Below are 23928 nucleotides of genomic sequence, written 5' to 3' on the forward strand. Positions count from 1 at the left end.
GCAGGGAAGGTTTCGGGCAGTGGAGGGCCCATGGGTCTGCTCTGGGCTCTGCCCCACGTTGTGGCTCGCCAGCTGCACCGGCACTGAGGTGCTGGGGATGTGGGGCTGGGCATCCAGCTGCATCGCCTGCCCTGCGCTTCAGCATCACCTTGGGGACATCAGAGAAGGAAAACAAGAAAGTGGCTGCAAAATGTAGCAGCACTGATCTTGTAGTCTCAAGAAGAAGAACCTTCCTGTTTTGCTAGAGACCTCTGGGCTGTGTTTGTCTGGCAAAGACTCTTCCACCGCTTGGTTCCTCGCTCAGTTTGAAGCATTGTGTGTGCTCATACCTATTTTCACTGCGCCTGCACGTTGCCTCGAAGCAATGGACTCAGAGTGGAGACCACTCCAAACCATCAGTAAGCAGTGATGAGGCGCTCGGTTCACAGCCACATTTGTGATCCAGAAGCCCTTTGACTCTCCCGGCTTGTCAAACCACGGAAGGAGGCCAAAAGCGGGAGGAAGACGGAGCTCGCGATGGCAGAGAAGTGTGACTGTATCGCCAGCATGTACGGCTACGACCTGGGCTGCCGCTTCGTCAACTTCCGCCCCTTGGGCTTCGGGGCCAACGGGCTGGTGCTGTCAGCCCTCGACAGCAAGAGCTGCCGCAAAGTGGCGGTGAAGAAGATCACGATCGGCGACGCGCGGAGCATGAAGCACGCGTTCCGCGAGATCAAGATCATCCGCCGCCTGGACCACGACAACATCGTGAAGGTGTACGAGGTGCTGGGGCCCAAGGGGACGAACCTGCGCGGCGATTTCTTCAAGTTTAACGTGGTGTACATCGTCCAGGAGTACATGGAGACGGACCTGGCGCGGCTGCTGGAGCAGGGGAAGCTCGCCGAGGAGCACGCCAAGCTCTTCATGTACCAGCTGCTGCGGGGGCTGAAGTACATCCACTCGGCCAACGTCCTTCACCGTGACCTCAAGCCAGCCAATATCTTCATCAGCACGGAGGACCTGGTGCTGAAGATCGGTGACTTCGGGCTGGCCAGGATCGTGGATCAGCATTACTCACACAAGGTAGGTGACACCGAGTCCATGGGGCTGGCGCTGTCTCAGGGAGGTGGCAGCTGGCACAAGGAGGTCACAGAATCACAGAACAGTGGGGGTTGGAAGGGACCTCTAGAGATCATCTGGTTCAAACCCCTTGCTAAAGCAGGTTCCCCTCGACCAGAGGGCACAGGAATGTATTTTGATTTGGAAACGTGCTGGGAAGGAGCCTCCACACCCTCTCTGGGCAGCCTGGGCCAGGGCTCCCTCACCTCAACAGGCAAATAGTTTTTCCTTTGTTAAAATGGAACTGCTTATGTTCCAGCTGATGTCCATTACCAGTGTCACTGGGCACTACAGAAAAAAGTGCTGTCTCATCCTCTTGACAAACACTTTTAAAATACCTGTAACTATTAATGAGATCTCCCCTCAGTCTCCTTCAGACTAAACAGCCCCAGTTCCCGCAGCCTTTCCTCATAAGGAGGATGCTCCAGTCCCCTGATCTTCTTGGTGGCCCTGCACTGGCCTCTCTCCAGCAGTTCCCTGTCCCTCTTGAGCTGGGAGGCCCAGAACTGGACACAGGACTCCAGATGAGGCCTCACCAGGGCAGAGCAGAGGGGGAGAAGAACCTCCCTCTACCTGCTGACCACACTCTTCTTGATGCCCCCAGGCTGCCATTGGCTTCTGGCCCACGAGGGCACGTTGCTGGCTCATGGTTAGTTTATTGTCAATCAGCACTGCCAGGTCTGTCTCTGCAGAGCTGCTCCCCAGCAGGTCACTCTCAGCCTGTCCTGGTGCAAACTTGAGTTGCTGAACTTGCAATAGAGCATAGTGGCTGCACTGTGGTAGATATGCCCAGGAGAAAGGGGTCCTTGAGGCTGTTAGAGCTGTGAGCCTTGCTGGAGTGTTCACTGTTGGGGTGGTCACCGTCCCTGCCTCAAGCCAGGATGGGTTGAGCTCTGCCCAACATTCCTGAGGGTTTTCCAGTGCTGCAAAGCAGTGAGCAGGGCACACGAAAGCTTCAAGTGCCATTCAAATGTCTTTCATTGCTTTATATCATAAATGTCAAAGATGTACTCAGGCATTTTATTCTATCCCAGCAATGCTCTGTGGGGAGGTATGCATTTGCTTGCTTTACTTAAATGACTGAGCTCTATGTTTCTTCCTTTGCTGCTTTTGTAAAACACCAGCTGCTGTTCAGCCCTGAAGTGGAAGCCCATGGAAAGAGTATCTGGCTCTTGCACAGCCACTCTGCTGTCTTTGTCTTCACTTCTGTGCCAACCTGCTCCTTAAAAACCCAACTCTGAATTACACTCAGTTAATCATGGGGAAAGAGGGGTGAGTCTGTGAGATACAGCCACAGAATCACAGAATGTTAATGGATGAAAGGGACCTGTAAAGGTCATCCAGTCCAACTCCCCTGCCAGAGTAGGACCACTTAGAGTAGGTCACGCAGGACCACCTAGAGTAGGTCACATCACCCACTCTGGCTGAGGTAGAGAAGGAGAGACGAGGAATGAACCAAAATGCAGGAAAATAAATACCAGCTCTTGAGTAGGGGAAATTATCCACTTCTTGCTAGGGATGTCTTTGGGATTGAGTCAGTTTTCATCTCCTGCTGCTGTCACCGCTGTGCTTGTGCTGAGGTTTAAGTACACTTTGCATTCTCGATGAGTTTCTATAGGCTCTCATTTGGACACTCTTGTGTGAGGAGGCAGGGAAGGGGAGAGGCAAAAGGATGGCCAGATGACAGTTTTGTGATCATGAAGCTGAGGCTTTGTTTATTCTGATTTCGAGTCTGGGGTTTGGGGAGAAACAAGAGCCTAGGGGAAGAGAGGGTTGCAAGGGACACTGAGGAGTGAGTGCTGGGTTTTTGTCACTGCTGCCTGCCTCTCCTGTGCTCCCATCCTCACTGATTATTTGTTACCCAGCTCAGGAAGAGGCTCCTGGCTTTTTCAGTGTATAGTGTTTTGGGTCTTTTAAGTTAAGTGCATTCTTTTCCCAAGGGAAGGAAAGCTCCCAGAGAAGACCCCTGCAAACGAGTCAGTGCTCCATAAACACAGAAGTCACTGATTTAATGAGCATCATCTTGCTAGAGACTGCAGGATCAGGGTAGCAGTCACCTGTCCATGTCTGCTGCAGAATTACTGTTATTTCTAAGCAGTTCTCTGCTGCTTTAATAACAGCCAGTGCAGTGGGAAGAAGCTGTTAAGAGCTGTGTCTTTGTGGTGGAATGTAGCTTTGCCTTTTCATGAGCATCCTCTGATTCTTCCCAGGGATGGGAAGCTGGAGCATCAGTGCAAAAAAAACCCCACCAAACCCAGCAGGTCACCACTGTGCAGGGTGACCTGGCTGCTACTCTGAAAATAGCACCAGAGATAATGTCAGTTATTTGTACACCCTGGCAGTGGGGAGGACTGTGTTTGCTGATGCCGGGTGATGGGCACTGTGAAGGCAGAGGTACCACGGCAGGGCTTGGAAGGGGCTTGGCTCAGTCCTGCCTTTGATTTCCAGCTCTTCTCAGATGACTCAGAAAAATCAATTCCTTTCTGTATTTCTCTTTTCAGCCTCCTCTTTCCTCAAGGACTCATCCAGATTTATAAGCTCTTTGCTCTGTGCTCTCACAGAAAACATCAGCAAGAGGGAGAGGACCAGGGCATTGCTGTCTGAAGCTGCTGAGCCTCCACCCCATGCCTGACTGGCACTGAGCAGAGCAGGAAGCCTTACACCCCAAATTTTGGTGCTCCTAGCAGGTGCTTAATGCAGAGCCATCCAAAAGCAGATGAAATGCTGCTCTCTGGGTAATTAAGTGCTGTAAGGACACAGTAGATCCAAACCCAGTGCAGAGCTACACCTCGAGCGTAGTGTTTTCTTGCATGTCTTTGTGGCGAGGAAGGGTCGTCTTAAACACTTGGATTTCTCTTTCCCCTTAGGGTGTTTTCCATCTGCAATGTCCTTACACTGATGGCTGGGTTCTGCTAGTGCAAAGAAAAACCCCAGCAGGTTGTGTGCTCTTCTCAGAAAGGTCGCAGCTCTTCTGACCCACTGTTTCTCAACCCCCAAACCATCCCGCTGAGTGTTAAAGATGGCAAATAATAACTGCAGGACACTGTGAGCAGAGTTTTAAACACGGCTTAGGAACACACAGACCACCTAAATAACAGCCCTTGCTTGGCAATGTGTCCTGTTTATGTGGCTTGCAGCAGGCAGCCGTTTAATGAGATGGGAAAGGGGCAGCTCTCCAGCCCCAGGAGATGCCCTGGGACACAGCGGGGTGTTGGCCTTCACCAGCTTCGAAGTAGAGCAGCTCCAACTCTGTTTCTCACCATTTGGCTGGTGTTTTGTGCTCAGATGCCTTTCTCTGTGTGATAGAGCAGCGCAGGGGCATCTGTTTGCTTGAAACTTCTCTGGAACAGACAAGATGAGTTGCAAGCTGCCGAAGTCATGTCCAGATCAGGGTCTACACCTTGACAGGCTGCTTAGATTGCTTAAGTGTGAGCCCTGCCTCAGATAAAAATGCTTCTAAGCTCCCTGGGTACACACATACTTGCAGAAATCTCTTTGAGGCACAGAATATCAGGTCCAGGAGGCGAGGACTCCAGGGAGATGATCCTGTGCATCCCTGTCCCTCTCAGTCACCCCGTCTCTTCCTCCTTGCTCTCGTCATCCAGCCTTGCAGGCTCCTTTCTCTTCCTTCTTACTACTCTTTATCCCTGGGAGCTGCTAATCCTGCTGTTCATCCCTCTAAAACATGTGCACATTAATCTCTGTCCCCTTAGTTGCTGCTGTTTGGGCTGTGAACGCCTTACCTTGCATCTTGGTGTCCAAATGGTGAGTGGGAGAGCGTTAGAGATGAAGAGCTGAGGCAGCTCTGGCCTCCATGAAGTCCTTATCCCTTTGCAAACAGACAAAGCTGAAACCACCTTTTTTTCAGGAAACACCTCCTTACTGAATGCAGTCATCTCAGCTTTGTCAGAGGAGACCTGTGCCTTACACTCTCCATCTGCAGCCTCCTGGTCCTGCCTGCCTCACACTTCACTGCGTTCCCCTCAGGGTCCAGCCTCTCTGCATCTCTTCAGAGGCTGCTTGGGTGTGTTTAGCTGCCCAACTGCCAGTCCATCCCCACTTTTATGCCCTAATAGATGTGTCTTTGGCTTCAAATGAGAGTCTAGATGTCTCTGCACAAAGTTTGGAGGGAGTGTAGAAGTGAGATGCTGTCCTCCCTTGAGCACCCTCAGCTCCTGGTGAGAAGGAGAGATGGGACAGCAGGGAGGCAGCAAAGTCAAGCATTAAAGATTGGGATAAATACCAATGAATGTCTAGACTTAAAAATAACAAACGTTTCAGAGGGCAGACCCAGCCCTGGCTGAGTATCTCATGTGGCACGTTGCCCAGTGCTGGTCAGAGAGGAGCTGTTGGGCTGTGTGGTCCTGTCTGGAGAAGACAACCCACGTGCCTGCTCTGTGAGGATGTGGAGGCTCGATGGATCTCCTTACTTAGATGATGAGACAGCGAAGCAAGATAATCCTCAGCCTCCCATGATGTAAAAAAGAGTCAGATTACCTCATCTAGGGGCTCTACCCGGTGCCCCAAAGTGTGGGGGGCATCTGCATGGGGCTGCCAGGGAACCCTCTTCCCCTTTGCCTATTTGCAACATTAATTACAGAACTAATTGGCAGGAAATCCACTCTAAGGAGGGTGCAGCAGCCCTTTTAGGGAGAGACCTTGTGGTAAATGGTTTCCAGAACATCTTCAAACCTTTGAAGTCCTCCCTTCATTTTGTACTTGCTGCTCAGTGCAAACACAATAGCTTCCAGTTTATCCAGTACAATAACAAAGTTCCCAGGAGAGTCATCATGAGAAGGTCTTCAAAGGAGTCAGGGATGTGGGACGTTGCTCCATAGTTGTCCTGGAGGGGACCACCCATCACGTCGAGCCCTCAGGTGCAGGGAGCACTGACCCTCCCTGCTGTCACCCTGACCCCCTTGGCTCTCCTTTTCTGTCCTCTGATGAGAGCTCGTGGTGATCTGTGGTGGTGAAATGAACGCACTCTGTCATCCCAGCACGACATCCCACCCCTGTTCGTGGCTGTGGATGGAGGTGTGGAATCGCAGACTGGGGCTGGGTCTTGCTGTGGTTACAGTCCACAGGCAGCTGCTCTGCACCTCTGTAGCTTTTGGAGCGCTTTTTTGAGTGAAGGGTGGATTTTGGTGTGTGATGTGCTCAGGAGAGGCTGCGATGTTAGGAGCTCCTGGTTTGCAGTAGATGGCAGGCTGAATTTTGGCATCCAGCTCAGGGAGACGTGCCCTTGGTCTCTCCAGCTCTGAAGAGGAGCTCTGGACTTGGGTAAGGATTGTTTCAGAGCACTGGTGGGTCGTCTTATGCTGCCCAGGTACTGCTGTGCTGTGGCAGCTCCCCTCGGCTGCGACACCGGGATGCAGCAGGAGCTGCACCCATCTGAAAGTGTTTCTGCTGGTAGAATCACAGAATCGTTTTGGTTGGAAAAGACCTTTAATATCATTGAGTCCAAGCCCTCCCCTCACCCTGCCAAGCCCACCACTAACCCACAGCCCTCAGCACCTCAGCTCCATGGCTTTGCAATATCTATAGGGATGGGACTCCCCCATCTCCCTGGGCAGCCCATTCCAATGCTTAATAACCCTCTTGGTGAAAAAGTTCTTCCCTCTGATTCTGTGTAAACCTCCCCTGGCACAACTGGAGAGCGTTTTCTATTGTTCTGTCACTCATTACTTGGGAACAGAGACCAACCCCCATCTCCCTGCAGCCTCCTGTCAGGGAGTGTCAGAGAGTGCTGCTGTCTCCCCTCAGGCTCCTCTTCTCCAGGCTCAACACCCCCATTCCCTCAGCCCCTCCCCAGCCCCTTGTGCTCCAGCCCCTTCCCCAGCTCTGTGCCCGGCTCTGGCCACGCTGCAGCCCCTCAGTGTCCCTGTGGCAGTGAGTGAGGGGCCCAGCACTGACACAGCCCTGGAGCTGCAGCCTCCCCAGGGCCCAGCACAGGGGACAATCCCTGCCCTGGTCCTGCTGATCCCAGACAGGCTGCTCTTGGCCTTCTTGCCCCCCTGGGCACGCTGCTGGCTCCTATTCAGCCTCTGGCACCATGCCCCTCAGGCTCTCCAGCAGCTTTCCAGCCCCTCTGCCCCAGCCTGGAGCCAGGCCTGGGGTTGGTGTGGCACAAAGGCAAGACCCAGCACTTGGCCTTGTTGAACCTCATACAAGTTGCTTTGGTCCATGGCTCCAACCTGGCCAGAGCCCTCTGAAGAGCTTTCCTGCCCTCAAGCAGGAATGTATTGTCCACAGAGTATTATGCACGTATTTCTCTACAGGACTTGGTAGTCCACAGGACTGTTGTGCTTCCTTCCAGGTTGTAGGATAGGAACTTACATATTTTATGAAAATAAAGGTCTGTCCCCTGTTTTCAGTCGCTGTGGAGGCAGAGCAGACATAGGTGGTGAGGCTGGATGAGCCTCTCAGGACTGCAGTGCTGTGCTTGCCCAGCCTCTCTTGCTGGAGCACCTTAAACCATGTGAGAAGAGTCTTGGTTTTCAAACCTCCCATCAGACCTTTGCTGCATTTTCCCCCTGAGGAAGAGGGATAACCCAGAGGGCAGCAGCAGAAGGCCACAGGAGTCGAGGAGGGGTCCAACTGTGCAGTGCACAGGTTGGTGTGATGGAGAGAAGCTGTAGGTGCCTCCTCTCCACGAGTCCTTCCTGATCCTGGTGGTGGGTGACTCAATGGTCCAGCTTATCCAGCAGACAACAGCAGGGAGATGACAGTCAGGTACGCTGGGATGGGGAGCAGAGGCTGAAGTGTAACGAGAAGCACTGCTAATTAATTACCACCTGCAGCCTCACACAGCAGGGGAAGGGTTGAAGATGTGTCCAAAACAGTGAGTTTTTGCAGGGAGTTTTCTCTGGTAGGTGAGAGATGCCTGGGGAAGGAAGGTTTGGCCCATTGCAGCACACAGATATTTGCAGTGTGTTGCTCATACATTTTGCACGACATCCACACCCCAGAGAGCTCAAATCCTCCTTTTTCTGTCAGAGAGGAGAAACCTATGAACTGAACATTAAATCTGTAAAGAGAGTGGGAAAGGGGAGAAATGGTTCCAGCCAGGAGTTGCCCTGGATCCCTGTCCCCAGAGTTTGTTTTCTTAGGAGTTTCCAATAAATACCAGCACCCTCATTGTTGGGAATAATTGCAGGAGTTTTGGTCTGATGGGTTAATGCCTGGGGGCCTTTGTGCCAGGTCTGATCCAGCAGCACTCACAATCTAACAGCATTAAAGGAAACTTCTCAGCTACTCAGTCCCTGTTACAACTTAAGAGGACCAAAATTAAAATGGTTTTTGTTGTTTTCAAAAGCAGGGAGGAGTGGGGTGGCGGATCCCTGGCTGCAGAGGGGTGCTTGGACACACTGGCACGTGTGCCTCAGGACACTGGAGGGGGCACTGTTAGAGTCTTTGCTCCAGCTCCTTGTGCCACGAGCAATAAAGAGACAAAAACAGAGGCATTGGGAGTATGAAATTAAAAACAAACGACCTGGTTGCATCGTTTCTGGTGGGAGAGTTGTAATTCTGTTGCTGCTGAAAACAGTTTATGGACTGTATTAGCTAGGATGGAGTTTTTGACTGAGTTTTTATGCTTTTATTGCGTTGTGGTACCCTCCAAACGTTTCATGGCCTTTAAATGCAAACCCAGTTTCGCATGCAACTCGGCTTCATCGTTTTGTTTTACTTCATCGTGCCTCAGTCTACCTCGTTCCTTTGATGTGTTTGTATTTAACATAGAAACTAATCCCTGTTACAAATATTCCAACATTACCCCGATGAAACAGCCCCTGGTGCCCGAGCCCAGCGTGGCCCCGCGCACCCGGAGCTTGGCTGGCTGGTGGAGCCAAAGCCCTGGGACGTCCTTTACAGGCCTGAACACATCCCCTTCATTTCTGAGGGAGCTGCTGAGTGCTTGGCACTTGTGTTGAATCTCCAGGGTGAGCTCAGGAACGGGGAAGGCTGTGGTCCAAAGAGACAACGACGCTCTGTCTGCTGAGGGCGTCTGTTTTAAAACCAGGTCAAGCATCCCACCCGGCTGTCCTCACTGCGAGCAAAGTAGGGCAGGGGATGAGGACCTGGGTGATGAGGGAGGAAGGTGACTGTTAGGCAGGATGGAGGCTCAGTGCAGAAGCAGCGAGGTTTCCAAGCCCTGTATCAGGTAGCTAATCCCAAAAAACGCTTTGCTACTTATCCCATGGTGTCTGATTTTCAAGAGTCTTGGCTAAGAGCTCTTGCGTGGGCTCCCTGGGGAGCTCCAGCCTTCACAAATTCACTTTGAGCGTCAGTGCTGGGAGATGGGTCCATGGGAATTCAGTGGCACGTGGCTTGCTGTTAGCAGCAGTCGAGGTGGCTGTGGAGGGACTCTGGATACAGGCTGAACTGAAGGTGGAGTCAGCAAAGGGCTGCAAGTGGGTAACGTCTGGAAGTCTAAGCACTGAGCTGGAAAAAGCTTTCCTCACACACTGCTGGGCTATAGCTGGGACCCAGCAATGTACTTGAATAACGTGCTTGACTTCCAAAATGTCTATGGTGGTGGAACTGGGTTTTATATAACACACGTAAGTCCTCCTAACAGTGACATGAAGTAAGTTCTGCAGGTATTGACTCTGCCGATCTGTGCTATTAAAGCCACCCGTCCGCTGCAGAAGAGGCCTCAGTGCAGAGGTGACAAACAGCAAATAAGCTTTTTGGGGAACAGCAAGTGGAGCACTGAAGCATCTCTGTTCCCAGTGGGTGTCTGTCTCACTCCTTTGCTTCCCCACAAGACACAGAGGCACAGCCTGCCGGCGGTGCAGCGGAGTGTGGTGGGCAGGTTTCTCTGCTGAACCCGATGGTTCAGCCCCGGCAGGCTGAGCAGGGAGGAGCAGATGAGCCCTCCTGCAAGGCTGCTGATGTTTCTGTCTCTGCTTTTTCAGGGTTACCTTTCTGAAGGCTTAGTGACAAAATGGTATCGCTCCCCTCGCCTCCTCCTCTCTCCAAACAACTACACCAAAGCCATCGACATGTGGGCGGCCGGCTGCATCCTGGCTGAGATGCTGACGGGAAGGATGCTCTTTGCTGGTAGGTTTCTGGCTCCCCTGGATTAACTATTTTTTCTCCTTTCCTCCTGCCTTGCTACCCTAGTCAAAGGCAGAGGGAATCCCTCTCTCCTTGCCACCCAAGGCCACGCTTACAGCATCACTGCAGGGATCCCACGGTTGGTTATTTGACATGAGAGCTGTCTCCAGAGCAAACTTGGAACAAACTTTGCACAGCCTCTGCTGTTAGAGGGTCTTTTGGTTGGTGCAAACTTCCCTGATGCAGCCAAGCCCTTGGGGATGGAGAGGAGTTGGTGTCTTGATTTTCACTCAGCCTTCCTGTCCTGCTTGCCTGGACAGGACACATAGTGGTACTGGTGTGATGGCTCCTGGGGAAGCCACCGGCCCGTGGTGTGCCCGAGGCTGACCAGGGTTGATGATTGCCTTAGTGCTGAGCAGGGATGGTCTGCAGCCAAAAGCAAGACCCTCAAAAAAACACGATGAAACAGCAAAACCTGTTTCTGGGTTTCCAACAGAAAGTAATAGCTTTTTGTTGGGAGGGAGCGTGCTAAAGAAATATCACAGGGTGGAGTACCAGGACAGGAGGTAACGTGGCCCTGACCCAAGAGGCTTGTACTCTGTGCTCTGGATTTGAGTTGTGATTGCTGTCCTCGAGGTATGTCTTGTCTTTGAGGGGAGACATTTGAATGCCACCACCCATTTTCAGGACTTTCCTCTAAGCAGGCATCGGAGAGGCAAAGGCGCAGTGCAAAGGAAAAGAAGGCAAGAAAAGCAATAGCAAGAAGCGTGTGATTATCAGTGCAGCATCTGAGGCTCTGCTCTGACGTCCTGGAGCAGCAAATCTTTATTTCCCACAGTTCCAAAGACGCTGCTGCCAGGAGCCAAGCTGTGCTCCCCGAGCAGGGCCACGGAGCCGCTCGCTCAGCTGACCATGCGGCCTCCCAGCCCCAGGCCTGCAGAGATGCTGCTCCTTGCCCGTCTCTCCGTCGCCCATTAATGTTTAGGATGACAAGGCTTAACGTGTTCCGTGAGCAGCCGTTGGCAGAGTTGTGTAAATAAATAATTAGACCCATCAATAATGGAGAAGGACGTTTTCTTCACAGAGACCTCGGCGCGCCGCAGAGCTCCGCAGACCGCGTTTGATTGCAGCTGCTCTGTCACCCCCTCCCAGCTCCCGCTGGCAGCTTCCACATTTCTTTTGTGAAAGCTGAAAGATGAGCACTCAGGATCATTTTCGAGAGATGTCCTCAGTCTCTTCTCTCCAAAATTTTCATCTCCAGGGATTTCAGCTCTATCGATTCTGCATCAGACCTGGTTGCTCCTTCTCGGGCTATATTCCAGGAGTGGGGATGGCTCCATGTGCTGCTTGTCCCTGTGGGCGCAGGGCATTTTCTGGTCTGCCTGGGAGGTAGCACAAGTGAGCGAGCTCCCAAGGCAGCTCTGCCAGCTGCTGCCCCTTGCCAAGCCATGGTTTGCACCGTGGGAGGGTCTGTGATCTTTTTGGGTGGAAGCAAACTGGATGATGCCCTTACAGGGCAGAGCTAAGGCTCTGCCAGTCCAAAGCACGGAGTGTGAACGAGCCTCAGGTCAAGCAGAGCAGCAGAAGCAAATTCCAATGGAGACACAGGGCCTTGCTCCAGCAGGGGTTGCACCAGACCAGAGCAATGCACCACCTCACTTTAAACACGGTGCAGCTGGAGCACCACAGCAATCCTTTTGCATTCTTAGATCAATCTCATGTGTTGTTTTATCCTGTTTTTTCCAGACTGTGCTTGGACACTTTCTCAACCTCAGCTTGGTTTTTGTGCTGTCTGAGGACCCCAGGGGTAGAAGCTACATTGGCTGACACCAGCCTAGGTGTACAAGCTGGTCCCTAGATCATAGAATCATAGAATGGTAGGAGCTGGAAGGGCCCTGCAGAGTTCACCCAGCCCAAGCTCCTGCTCAAGCAGGTTCCCCTGGCTCAGGGGGCACAGGAACGTGTCCGGGTGGGTTTGGAAACCTCCCGAGAAGGAGCCTCCACACCCTCCCTGGGCAGCCTGGGCCAGGGCTCCCTCACCTCAGCACAAACCAAGATTTCCCTTGTGTTTAAGCTGGAACATTTTTTGTTGCCTCTAGTGACATAACAGGGGGTGATGGGAGGAAGCTACAACACAAGAAGTGCTGTCTCATCCACTTGACACACACCTTTGAAATGCTTTTAAGTGTTGATGAGATCCCCCCTCAGTCTCCTCCAGACTGCACAGTCCCCTGTTCCTTTAGCCTTTCCTCATAAAGAAAATGCTTGAGTCCCCTGATCATCTTGGTGGCCCTGCACTGGCCTCTCTCCAGCAGTTCCCTGTCCCTCTGGAGCTGGGGAGCCCAGAACTGGACACAGGACTCCAGATGAGGCCTCACCAGGGCAGAGCAGAGGGGGAGCAGAACCTCCCTCCACCTGCTGCCCACACTCTTCCTGATGCCCCCAGGCTGCCATTGGCTTCTTGCCCACAAGGGCACGTTGCTGGCTCATGGTCAGTTTATTATCAGCCAGCACTCCCAGGTCTGTCTCCGCAGAGCTGCTCTCCAGCAGGTCACCCCCAGCCTGTCCTGGTGCAATGGTCCATTCATGGTCAAGTCAGAAGCCAAGGCTGTTCCAGGATGTGAACCATCTGGCCTCTGTTAGCTGTCTGCCTTCAGTTATGCCTTAGAAGTATTTACTTTTCCACTCCTGCTCACAAAGAGCATCTGTAGAATGAGCTGAGGTGCCTGTGCTGGTGTCGCACGTGGCTACACGTGAGATTGATTCTGCCCAGGCGAGACGCCCCAAAGCAGCAGGTTGGTTCCTGAAAACCCACAGCAGGTTACAGATCAGGAGGTGGGGTTTGGCAGATCTCAGACTGTGCTCAGCCAGGCGAGGGCTGTACATGCATCACTGCTTCTCTGCTTTCCAGCCCTGTGCATTGGCTTTAATAAGCCCCTAGATGAAGGCAGGATATTTAGTTAATGGGTGGGGATCAAAACCGAAGTTCAAAATACATATTCCTTTTGGGTTGCTTTAAAAATAGTCTGTAGAGCTGTTACAGGAAGGTCCTGGCCCTGTGCCCCAATTTTGCTGGCCTCCTCTTGTACCAGTAAGGAATGAAGACCCGGGGTGGGAGCCTGGCAGTGGGGTAGGATGCCTGTGATGTGCCATGCCACGTACCATCTTTCATCTGCTGGTATCTAAAGAGGGGATGAATAAATCTCAGCCCTTTAGAATAACTGAAACTGGCAAACACTTGCGTGAGGGCATGGGTTCATCCTTGCTTCTGCTTTTCTCCCCTTTGTGTGGGAGAAGGAGTGTGTCCCTGGCCAGCTGCAGCCCCTGTCGCTGCAGGATGAGAGTCCTGGGTCGCCAGCAAACACCTCGTGGGAAATAACAGCCATGTAGTTCCCAGAAAGATGCAAACGTCTTGTAATTGCCTTGCACTGGATAAATTGGCTCTTGAGTATGCGTCAGCAGCACAGTTTAAATTGGGTGCTTAGCATAAGTCAATATAATTAACTCAGCAGTCTGTCTGGGGTGCTTAAGCAACTCTGTTAAATTAAGGTGATTGCTTATTAAGAGGAGATGCCACTGGCTGCTCTCATTCTCCTGCACAAATTGATATACACCCCACAGAGAGGGACCCCTGGCTCTCCCCACAGCCCCTCCCCTGGGCATTGTGGTGGCAGGAGCAGCTTTTGGTTTGGCAGAGGCCCAGGAGGGCACAAGAGGTTTGGCTGACCCAAAGCTTCCAGGAGCCTAGCACGTCTCCAACAGCTAAAATCTGGTTTGCAGACCGTTAGAGAGCTGCCAGCACCTCGAGCAGCGTGGAAAATGGGGAAGAGCAGCCGCAACTGAGCAGCTACAGCTCCCTCCAGTGACTTTCCACCAGCTGCTGCCGAAGTGCAGCTGAAAGCATGGACAGTGGGAGCCAGGGGAAACAGGAGAACAGGACAAGCTGCCTGTCCTCACAGTTCCCCATGGGGCTGTGCCTGTGGCCAGGAGCAGGGAGGTGGTGCAGTGGCTTTTCCCATGGGGTCTGTGCTTGCTTCCAGAGGATGCACTAGCAGGGCTTGGGTGCTCTCCCAGGACTGGGAGAGGAGTTTCCTTTTCCTAGGCACGACACAGAGCTCCTCCTTCTCTCCTCAGGTAAGGACAGCACGTTGGGTTTATTCTGTCTGTAGCTCCTGTTTTTCTTTTCAGGGATTAATGCTTCCAGAAGGTCGGTAGGAATGACATAAATAGAGGATAACAGCAAAGTACTGCGTTCCTGAGAGACATAATTCAAGGCTTTCAGCATTGCATTAGCAGCTGCTTTGTGTGACTAAACATGATGCCTTTTGGCTGCCAGGTCGCTCAGTGAGCAGTGCCTGCAGCTGCATTGAGAGAACAACAGCCACAAAGCCTTTGTGTCTTCTGATACCCTGTAATTTTGATCACAGATTAGGAGTTAGCCTGACCTACAAGGTGTTTGCTTCCCCATGGCCACCTTTAGCTTCCTCTGGAGCCATAATGCGAACCTCTGGATGACCTAAAGCTAGTTTTGCTGTAGGAGAGTAAATTCATTTGCTCAGCATTGATATTAGGAAGGTGTCCCTCTGCCTTGTTTACTTTTTCTGTTGCTCTTCATTCCTTCTGAGCAGATGCATGGCACGATGGTGACCAGCTGTGCTCATGCCAATGTGCTTTGGGGTTGTTGAAGTTCATTGCCACATCCTGGCTCAGAGCTCTGCTGATTGGGGTGGAAGTGACCACGACTGCATTGAACCAAACCTGGTTGGAGTGGTGAGGCCACGGAGGATGAAGATCCTTTCCTAACCCTGATGTTTGGACCTACCCTTGCCCAGGGCAGATGTGTTTGGGGTCAGCTCTGTGCATGTGGGTCTGAAAACATCCTGCAGTCTCACAGGAAGCTCTGGGATGGAGAGAGCATCCTCTGTAAGGTGCTGGGGACCTCTAAGGGGACTGGGGATGAAGCCAGCAATGGTCTCCACCATCCCTTATGAGCTGGCCTCTCTCCCTGCAGACTGATCAGAAGTGTCACGGCGTGAATGAGCTTCAGTCCTCCTTCCACAGATCAGCTGGGCACAGCTTGTCAGTGAAACAGCCTGAAATCCATGACTGGGCCAGCAGGGACTTGGTAGCCCAAAAATCCCTGTTGATTTGTCTGTCCCAGCCAGCTCGCTGTCTTAATGGATAGTCCTGCCCCTAATGACAGAACATTTATAATGAGTGTTTCTGGCAGGCAGAAAATCAATAGTGCAGCTCGGTGTTTCTGCCAGGCTGCTTCTCTGAACACGCAGGAAGCTACAAATCAGCCGCAGAGCTCTCGGTGGCATCCAATAGTGTGGGAAGGAATGGGATTAACGTTCATTAATGAGGCGGTTGGGTCCGCTCCGCTGGCGCTGCCGCTCCTCTGCTCACACTGCCTGGCTGCCAGGCCGGGGCTGGGGCTATGAGGTGTGTGGATAAACTTATCCTGAAGGGAAAGGCTTAAAAAGGTCTGAGTGCTCATAGCAGTTGTGGGGGTGGACACCATCAGAGCCTTGATTTGGTACGCGGCAGCCATCAGGAGCCAGTCAGAAAACACCATTCCCATCAGGAGAGCAGAGAGAGAGGCACTTGCATCCATTTAAAGGTGAAGCTTTGGGACCTCTGGAGCTCAGCACGTTCTGGTTGTCGTTGGGGTTGTGGCAGGACTTGTCACCACTGCACAGGGGAGCTTTGCTTCTCAGCGTGGTGACGGCATCAGGCACAGCCCTGCTTGGCTGCAGCCACCTGAGCTTCGTCTGGGACTGGGAATGAGCCCAGCCTCCCACCTCCATGATTGGTGTTCCTGCACAGCCTGGCAGCCACAGGGTGATATGCCAGGAGGCCAAAGGGTCTAGGTTAACTCTTTCATCCTTCACCCAGCTGAGAGACCCACCAACATGAGCAGGAGAGGGAGATGTGGAGGCTTTAGCAGCATGGCCTGTGTGCGTGCAGATGGAGGCATCTCATCCCAAGCTGTGCCTCAGACATGCCTGAGCTGTTGTTTCACATGCTGCTGTGTAGAGGGAGAGCCAAAAAGCCATTTCTCAAGCGGGAGACGGGATGAGAGCAGAGGGGCAGGGAAATGACCTGGGGACTTTGTTGTGCCAAGCTCATAAGAAGGTGGTGACACCGTCTTCCTTGGAGCAAAGATCAGTGTCTAATGCCAGAGGCATCAGTGCAGAGGGGCTGGTGGGAAATGCAGCGCTGCAATGATGTGGCTCGTTTCAAAGAGGTGGCTGATAATACCATTACACCCCCGTGGTTTAGCTTCTGCCTCTCACCTCACCTCACCTCACCTCACCTGACCTCACCTCACCTCACCTGACCTCACCTCACCTCACCTCACGCCTCTTTTCTGCCCGTTTGCCGTTTCAGGGGGTCACGAGCTGGAACAGATGCAGCTCATTCTGGAGACAATCCCCGTTATCCACGAGGAGGACAAAGAGGAGCTGCTCAAAGTGATGCCCACGTTCATCAACAGCACGTGGGAAGTGAGGAAGCCGCTGCGCAAGCTGCTCCCCGAGGTGGACAGTGAAGGTACCGCCGTGCCCGCTGGCTTCAGCACTGTCCTTCTCCTGGGGCTTCCCCTGGCTGCTGTGTTTTCAGACCTGTTTCCCCAGAGGGTTACAGGATTTATCCTCTTAGGGCCAAATGTGTGAGGGGAATACAGGTAACTGGGGGGGGTTGCAGTCCCACCCTGTGTCTCACACGTCCCCACTGCTGTGCCCCAGGTCCTGCTCGCTGTCTGGCTGGGGAAGGTGAGGGCTGCAGCACAGTACTCGTGATGCAGTAGCTTTCTCACAGATGGCTCATGCAGAAATCAGGGTGAAACAGCCTTCCAAGGCACTTTCAAAGTGAGTGCCTGCCTTCCCATGCGTCCTGTTCAGCTGTGAGAGTTCAGCCCACAGGTTACTTCCAGTCCCTGTTGCTTTTCTCACTGTGCTTTTTTTATCCATGAACATGGTTGTACAGTACAAGAAAATAAAGGCTTTTTTACCTCATAAACATCTGAACACTGTGAGATGGTTGTCACAGGCAGAAACATTGTCCGAGTGCTCTGAGGCTTAGACATCACTCGTGTTGGGCTCCTGTGAGGCTTGAAGCCCACTTCACCCACATCCCTCCTTTGGCTAAAGCAGGAAAGAAATCAGGTGTCTTGTGAGAGGGCTAAAAACCCCAGGCTTTTGGACCCAAACTTTTTTCCTGGAGCAGCTTTGTAGGCAGCTGTAGGTGGGCAATGTGGAGCAGGGGCATGTCAGCTCTTCTGAGCTCCTTCTAAGGCTCAAACCGGGCTGGTGGACCTCACCGGCTCCTTTTGGGAAGATGTAAGACCAGGCCCAGCTTGGCAGTGTGATACCCATTGGCCTGGGTTACCCAGGGACCACATCAGCCTCAGCAAGCAGGAATGGATTTATTCCCTGTCATTACTACAGGAAGAAAGGTCACCTGCACCCCTTACATAATTGATTGGCATTTTCCTGCCTCTCTGACCCGTGGTATATAACACATAAAACATCGCTTCACCGTGCTTCTTGCCCACAGTCAGTGACCTTATGAGGTTATTGATTCCCTTCCTACTTAATTAGTCCAAGCAGTGAAATAATCCTGTGGGAGGCAAGCAGATATTGGTTAATGTTTAAGCACTGAGGCAATAGGTATGGCCCGTTCTTTCTGCTGCATGGTTGTGCCCTTACAGAAGCTGTCCCGTTCACACAATTACATCTTTAATGGGGATATTGCTGAAGGTGTGACGCAAAAGTCATAACTGAAGAAAGGCATGTTGCTATTTGTATTACCTGAACTCGAAGGGATTCCCTCATGCACCAAGAGTCAACTGAATAAGCAACATCTTTAATGACAGGATTTGATCTTTTCACATAACCTCGGTAAAAGGAATCATCGAAATACACCAAACCTTCTGTGTTTAGGTTTAAGTCCAGTCACTTTAATTGCACTTAATTTGTCATCTTAGGAAGAGCTCATGCTCCACAGCCCTTCTAAAATAATGTCAGACACTCTGAGTTCTTTAAATATTGATGCATAAACCAATTTCATAGTGTTGGTCATGCCAAAGAGCTTTTAAAATGGTGTTTTTAATCTAATCCTGCTTTTGTTGCACGTGAAGATGTGAAATCATAGAGTCATAGAATCATTTTGGTTCAAAAAGATCTTTGAGCTCATCAAGTCCAACCCAGCCCTCTCCTCAACCTGCCCAGCCCACCACTAACCCACGGCCCTCAGCACCTCAGCTCCATGGCACTGGGATCCCTCCAGAGCTGGGCACTCCCCCAGCTCCCTGGGCAGCCTGGCACAGGGGCTGACACCCCTCTCAGGGAAAATGTTCTGCCTCAGCTCCAATCTAAACTTCCCCTGGGGCAACTTGAGGCTGTTTCCCCTTCTCCCTAGTTTTGAAGCAGAGACCGTCTGCCCCCAGCCACAGCCTCCTGTCAGGGAGCTGCAGAGAGTGCTGCTGTCTCCCCTCAGCCTGCTCCAGGCTCAACACCCCCATTCGCTCAGCCCCTGCCCTTGGCCTTCTTGCCCCCCTGGGCACGCTGCTGGCTCCTGTTCAGCCTCTGGCACCATCCCCCCCAGGCCCTTTCCCTCCAGCAGCTTTCAAGCCCCTCTGCCCCAGCCTGGAGCAGTGCCTGGGGTTGTTGTGACACAAGGGCAGGACCCAGCACTTGCCCTTGTTAAACCAATTGTTTAACAAGTTAAAATAAACAACTGGCCTCAGCCCATCGCTCCAGCCTGGCCAGAACCCTCTAAAGAGCCTTCCTAAATCAGCTCTCTGAGATGCCACGTGCTTGTTGAATGGATGTGAGGTCTCAAGGTCTTTTTGCTGTATATGTAGTGTTCTGGCCTGGGCTGGCAGCACCAGGTGTATGTGCTGTCCTGCAGAGCTGCGATGCTCAGTCCTTTCCCCTGACTCGCTAGATGAAGTGGGGTCTGGGATCTGCAGGACTGCTGCACTGCTGGCTCCTGGCTCTGTGAAGGGCAAGGTGGCTGCAGCAAGGGCAAAAGGGCCCGTTTTAGATGCTGTGACCTTTATTCCCTTCCTTCCTTTGAGGGGATTGTTACGGGGCGTTCACGAGGCTCCCCCTGGAAAGGAAGCTGGTGTTGCTTTTGAGGAGTCTGTGAGCTTGTTTCTCTCTGCTTCACAGCTATTGATTTTCTGGAGAAAATACTGACATTTAACCCCATGGATCGATTAACGGCCGAGATGGGGCTGCAGCACCCGTACATGAGCCCCTACTCCTGCCCTGAGGATGAGCCCGTGTCTCAGCATCCGTTCCGCATTGAGGATGAGATTGATGATATCTTACTGATGGAAGCCAACCAGAGCCAGGTGTCTAACTGGGACAGGTATGTTACCCAAAGCTGGGCCAGAGGCCAGATACTGGGCTGAAACTCTTCAGGCAGAGCTTGGCTGGTGAGCCTCTGACCTGCTCTCGATTGGGTTAGGTCGCACTTGCTCCAGACCCACAGAAGACACCTGGTGTTGTTTCTTTATGCCATATGGTAATTCTAGCCCAAGCTGCCACCTTGCTGAAGCCAACAAGAGGTTTGTCCTTGATTTCCACAGGGAGCAGGTGTTGCATCTGCACATTCCCTTTATGGGGTATCTTTCTGCTTTTGGTTTTGTTCACAGCCTGTATTGTCATCATGTGAGTTACAGCTGTTTAGATGATGCTGCAGTTCACAGAACCACTGAATGGTAGGGGTTGGAAGAGACCTCCAGAGACAATCTAATCCAACTCCCCTGCCAAAATCTCCTGCCAGAGCAGGTCCCACCTAGATCAGGTCACACAGGAACGTGTCCAGGTGGGTTTGGAAACCTCCAAGGAAGGAGCCTCCACACCCTCCCTGGGCAGCCTGGGCCAGGGCTCCCTCACCTCAGCACTGAAACAGTTTTTCCATATCTTTAAGGGGAACTGTTTGTGTTCCAGCTTCATCCTATCACCCCTTGTCCTGTCACTAGATATAGGAGAAAAAAGTGCTGCCCCAACCTCCTGACACCCACCATTTAGATATTTGTCACTATTAATGAGCTCCCCCCTCAATCTCCTCTTCTCCAGACTAAACAGCCCCAGGTCCTGTAGCCTTTCCTCGTGAGGAAGATGTTCCAGTGCCCTGATCATCTTGATGGCCCTGCACTGGCCTCTCTCCAGCAGTTCCCTGTCCCTCTTCAGCTCTTCCCTCTCTTCTCTGTGTCTATAACACAAGTTATACAATAATGTAGTTCTTGTACTGGTGGGGGACCAGGCCTGATTTGCAGCTCTGTGTTTATCACTTTCCAATGTGTGTAAGCCCCAGAAGCTGCAGATCTGTGGTCTTTAAAAAAAGATCCTTAATGGAGTTGATTTTTAAATGGTTTGCTGAAAGTCACAGAGGAAGTTTAGAGTGGATCAGAGCCTTGAGCTGAGCACTCTCATGTCCTGGATGATCACCCGTTACTAAGCCTGACCTGGAGCAGGTAGGACAAAACAAGCAGCTAAGAATTAGCTAGGTTCATTTTCCTACAGAGCTCCTTCGAGATGAGATGGCTCAAAGTGCCTACAGCGTTGCTCCTCATGGCATAGCAATTAAATCTCTCCTTTTTAGTCCACTGTATTTCACCAGAACTGAAAAAAGAAAAGCCTAAATAAATCCCTCACCTTCGCTCTTATTAATCTCTTTGCCTGGGTGAACAAGTACCAGGCTGGAGGCTGGGGAGCAAAACCCAGCAAATTAGGTAAAGGGGAAAGCTGGTAGCTTTCCTTGGGCTATCTGTCTTCAGTGTATCCCCACAGGTCTGGGATCCCAGCCAATTGTAGCCAACAAAGCAGCAAATCTGTTGCAGGAGGTCACCTTGTCACCTTCTTATCTCTTGGCTTTTATTTCTCTTAGTGTGACAGAAGAAGCTGGGGTGTAAACTGTTGGTGCTGCCACCCAGATGGGGACATCTGCTATAGGGCCATAAATTCTGCAGCAGAAGCCAAGTATCACAGAGATAGGAAATTACTCTGCCTGTCAGAGAATCCAAGAATAGTTTGGTTGGATAAGATCTACTACCACGGCCCTCAGCACCTCAGCTCCATGGCTTTGGGATCCCTCCAGGGATGGGGACTGCACCACTGCCCTAGGCAGCCTGGGACAGGGGCTGACAACCCTCTCAGGGAAAAAGTTCCTCCCAGTCTCCAGTCTAAACTTCCCTGGGGCAACTTGAGCTCTTCTCCCTTCTTCTGTCACTTGTAGCTTGGGAGCAGAGACTGACCACCACCTCCATCCATAATCTCTTGCAAGGGAGTGTCAGAGAGTGCTGCTGTGTCCCCTCAGGCTCCTCTTCTCCAGGCTCAACACCCCCATTCCCTCAGCCCCTCCCCAGCACCCTTGTGCTCCAGCCCCTTCCCCAGCTCTGTGCCCGGCTCTGGCCACGCTGCAGCCCCTCAGTGTCCCTGTGGCAGTGAGTGAGGGGCCCAGCACTGAGCACAGCCCTGGAGCTGCAGCCTCCCCAGGGCCCAGCATAGGGGACAATCCCTGCCCTGCTCCTGCTACCTCACTATTCCTGATCCCAGCCAGGCTGCCCTTGGCCTTCTTGCCCCCCTGGGCACGCTGCTGGCTCCTGTTCAGCCCCTGGCACCATCCCCCTCAGGCCCTTTCCCTCCAGCAGCTTTCCAGCCCCTCTGCCCCAGCCTGGAGCCAGGCCTGGGGTTGGTGTGGCACAAAGGCAGGACCCAGCACTTGGCCTTGTTGAACCTCACACCATTGGCTTTGGCCCATGGCTCCAACCTGGCCAGAGCCCTCTGAAGAACCTTTCTGCCCTCAAGCAGATCTACTCACCTGCACAGCTTTGTGTCAGCAAACTGCCTGAGGGTGCTCTCGATTCTCTCATCCAGATCATTGACAAAGCTGTTAAACAGAACAGGCCCCAGCACCAAGCCCTGGGGAACACCACTGGTGAGCAGCCGGCGACTGGATTTAGCTCTGTTCCCCATCACTCACTGGGCCTGGCCAGTGTGTTGTGAAGAGCATTTCATTGCTGAGACACAGAACTTCACTGTCTGGGATAACACATCTGTTAAAGGCAGCTCAGTTAGGATCCAGTAAAAGACGTGTCACATGGAGAACAGTACATAAAAACGGGTGTCGTTGGGTAGTTGCAGTCAAAGGAGTTTGACTGGCTTGAGAAGTTACTGCTTAGCAAGGCAGCCCTTCAGGTGTGCTCTTGGTCACAGTGTCAGAGTAAATTGGTCATGTCCAGTCTCAGTGGGGATTTTAGCTTTTCTTTTTTCACTGTTATGGCCACAGAGAAGGAGCGCTCACCCCGGCTTGTCTGCAGGCTGAGGGTCAGTTGTGATCATATACTACTACTCCCTTTTTAATCCCAAGCAGAGGGAAGGTGATGAAGGGCTAAATGAAGGAGCCAGTTGGTTTGGTTGCTAGGCTTTTATTCCCTCTACTGGTCCTGTCCACGCAGCCTGAGCAACCCTCAGGCTTCTCATAAATCACATCTTCCCCCCAGCCTTTGTTAACGCACACAAAAGAGGTCTCTGACACTAATAACAACTTAAAGCTGTGTAGTTAGGTGACATACTGGCCATGGATGAGCAGAAATAGCAGCAGCAGCATACATACCACTGCTGTTTCTAATAGTAGCACGTTTTCTGCTGCAGGTACCACGTCAGCCTCTCCTCCGATTTGGAATGGAGACACGACAAATACCACGACATGGATGAGGTTCAGCGGGACCCCCGGGCAGGGTCTGAGTCCATCGCCGAGGAAGCACAGGTTGACCCACGGAAATACTCCCAAAGCAGCTCGGAGAGGTTCTTGGAGCTATCCCACTCATCCATGGACCGAGTATTTGATGCAGATTGTGGGAAATCATGCGATTACAAAGTGGGGTCGCCTTCCTACTTGGACAAGTTGCTGTGGAGAGACAATAAGCCCCATCATTACTCAGAGCCCAAGCTGATCTTAGATTTATCTCACTGGAAAAGAGCAACCATAGCACCAGGAGCTGAGCTATCGCTGGAAGAAGAGCCATCCAACCTCTTCCTGGAGATTGCTCAGTGGGTGAAGAGCACACAGGTGGGTCTCGAGTGTGCCAGTCCTCTCCCAGAGATTCAGGAACGGAGCCTGCCGTCTTCTCCTCACCATCTCCACAAAGAACCCGCGGAGGTGAACAGTGAAACAGACCCCGAGTTTGACCTGGATGTCTTCATCTCCAGGGCACTGAAACTTTGCACAAAACCCGAAGATCTTCCAGACAACAAGCTCAGTGACATCAATGGGGCCTGCATACCTGAGCACCCTGGTGAGATTGTACAAACAGAGGTGTACCAGAAAGAGCGATGGTGAGGAACCCATGCCCGGGACGCCCCGCTATCTCTCCCTGCCCCTCTCTGATGTGTGGCCCTTGCCCCGGGGCTGAGTGGCTTCCATTTGTCATTGAGCATCTGTTTTTAACACGATACCCCATGCCTTTTTCCCAAAAGGCAAGCACAAACCACGTGCCCCTTTTGATGCCTTAGAAATGCCTTTAAGGGGATCAAGAGGCACGAATGAAATGCTGAGTTTCTTACACTGCCTTGCAATCTCTGGGACCAGTTTGAAGCTTAAATGTACGAGGGGGAAGATGATGGTACGTGCTAGATTTACAAACAGAATTCGTATCAACTTCTTTTCCTTTCTTTTCCTATAGCATCTTAAAATGACGAGGACAAAAGTCAGCATTTTCGCTATGGTGAGATCCCCTCCTGGTTTGATGTG

At 52.1% G+C, this 23928-nt stretch overlaps 1 protein-coding gene across 1 annotated transcript; it reads left to right on the forward strand.

The window, feature by feature from the left end:
- Positions 1-516: 516 nt before the first annotated feature.
- On the forward strand, positions 517-23517 carry MAPK4 (mitogen-activated protein kinase 4). The gene is made up of 5 exons (XM_062018886.1): positions 517-1062; positions 10017-10161; positions 16552-16713; positions 19338-19539; positions 22830-23517. Exons 1-5 carry the CDS (start codon positions 517-519, stop codon positions 23515-23517), a joined length of 1743 nt encoding a protein of 580 aa, XP_061874870.1.
- The last annotated feature ends 411 nt before the right edge of the window (positions 23518-23928 follow it).

Source organism: Colius striatus, chromosome Z, assembly GCF_028858725.1.
Source record: "Colius striatus isolate bColStr4 chromosome Z, bColStr4.1.hap1, whole genome shotgun sequence".
NCBI lineage: Eukaryota > Metazoa > Chordata > Aves > Coliiformes > Coliidae > Colius > Colius striatus.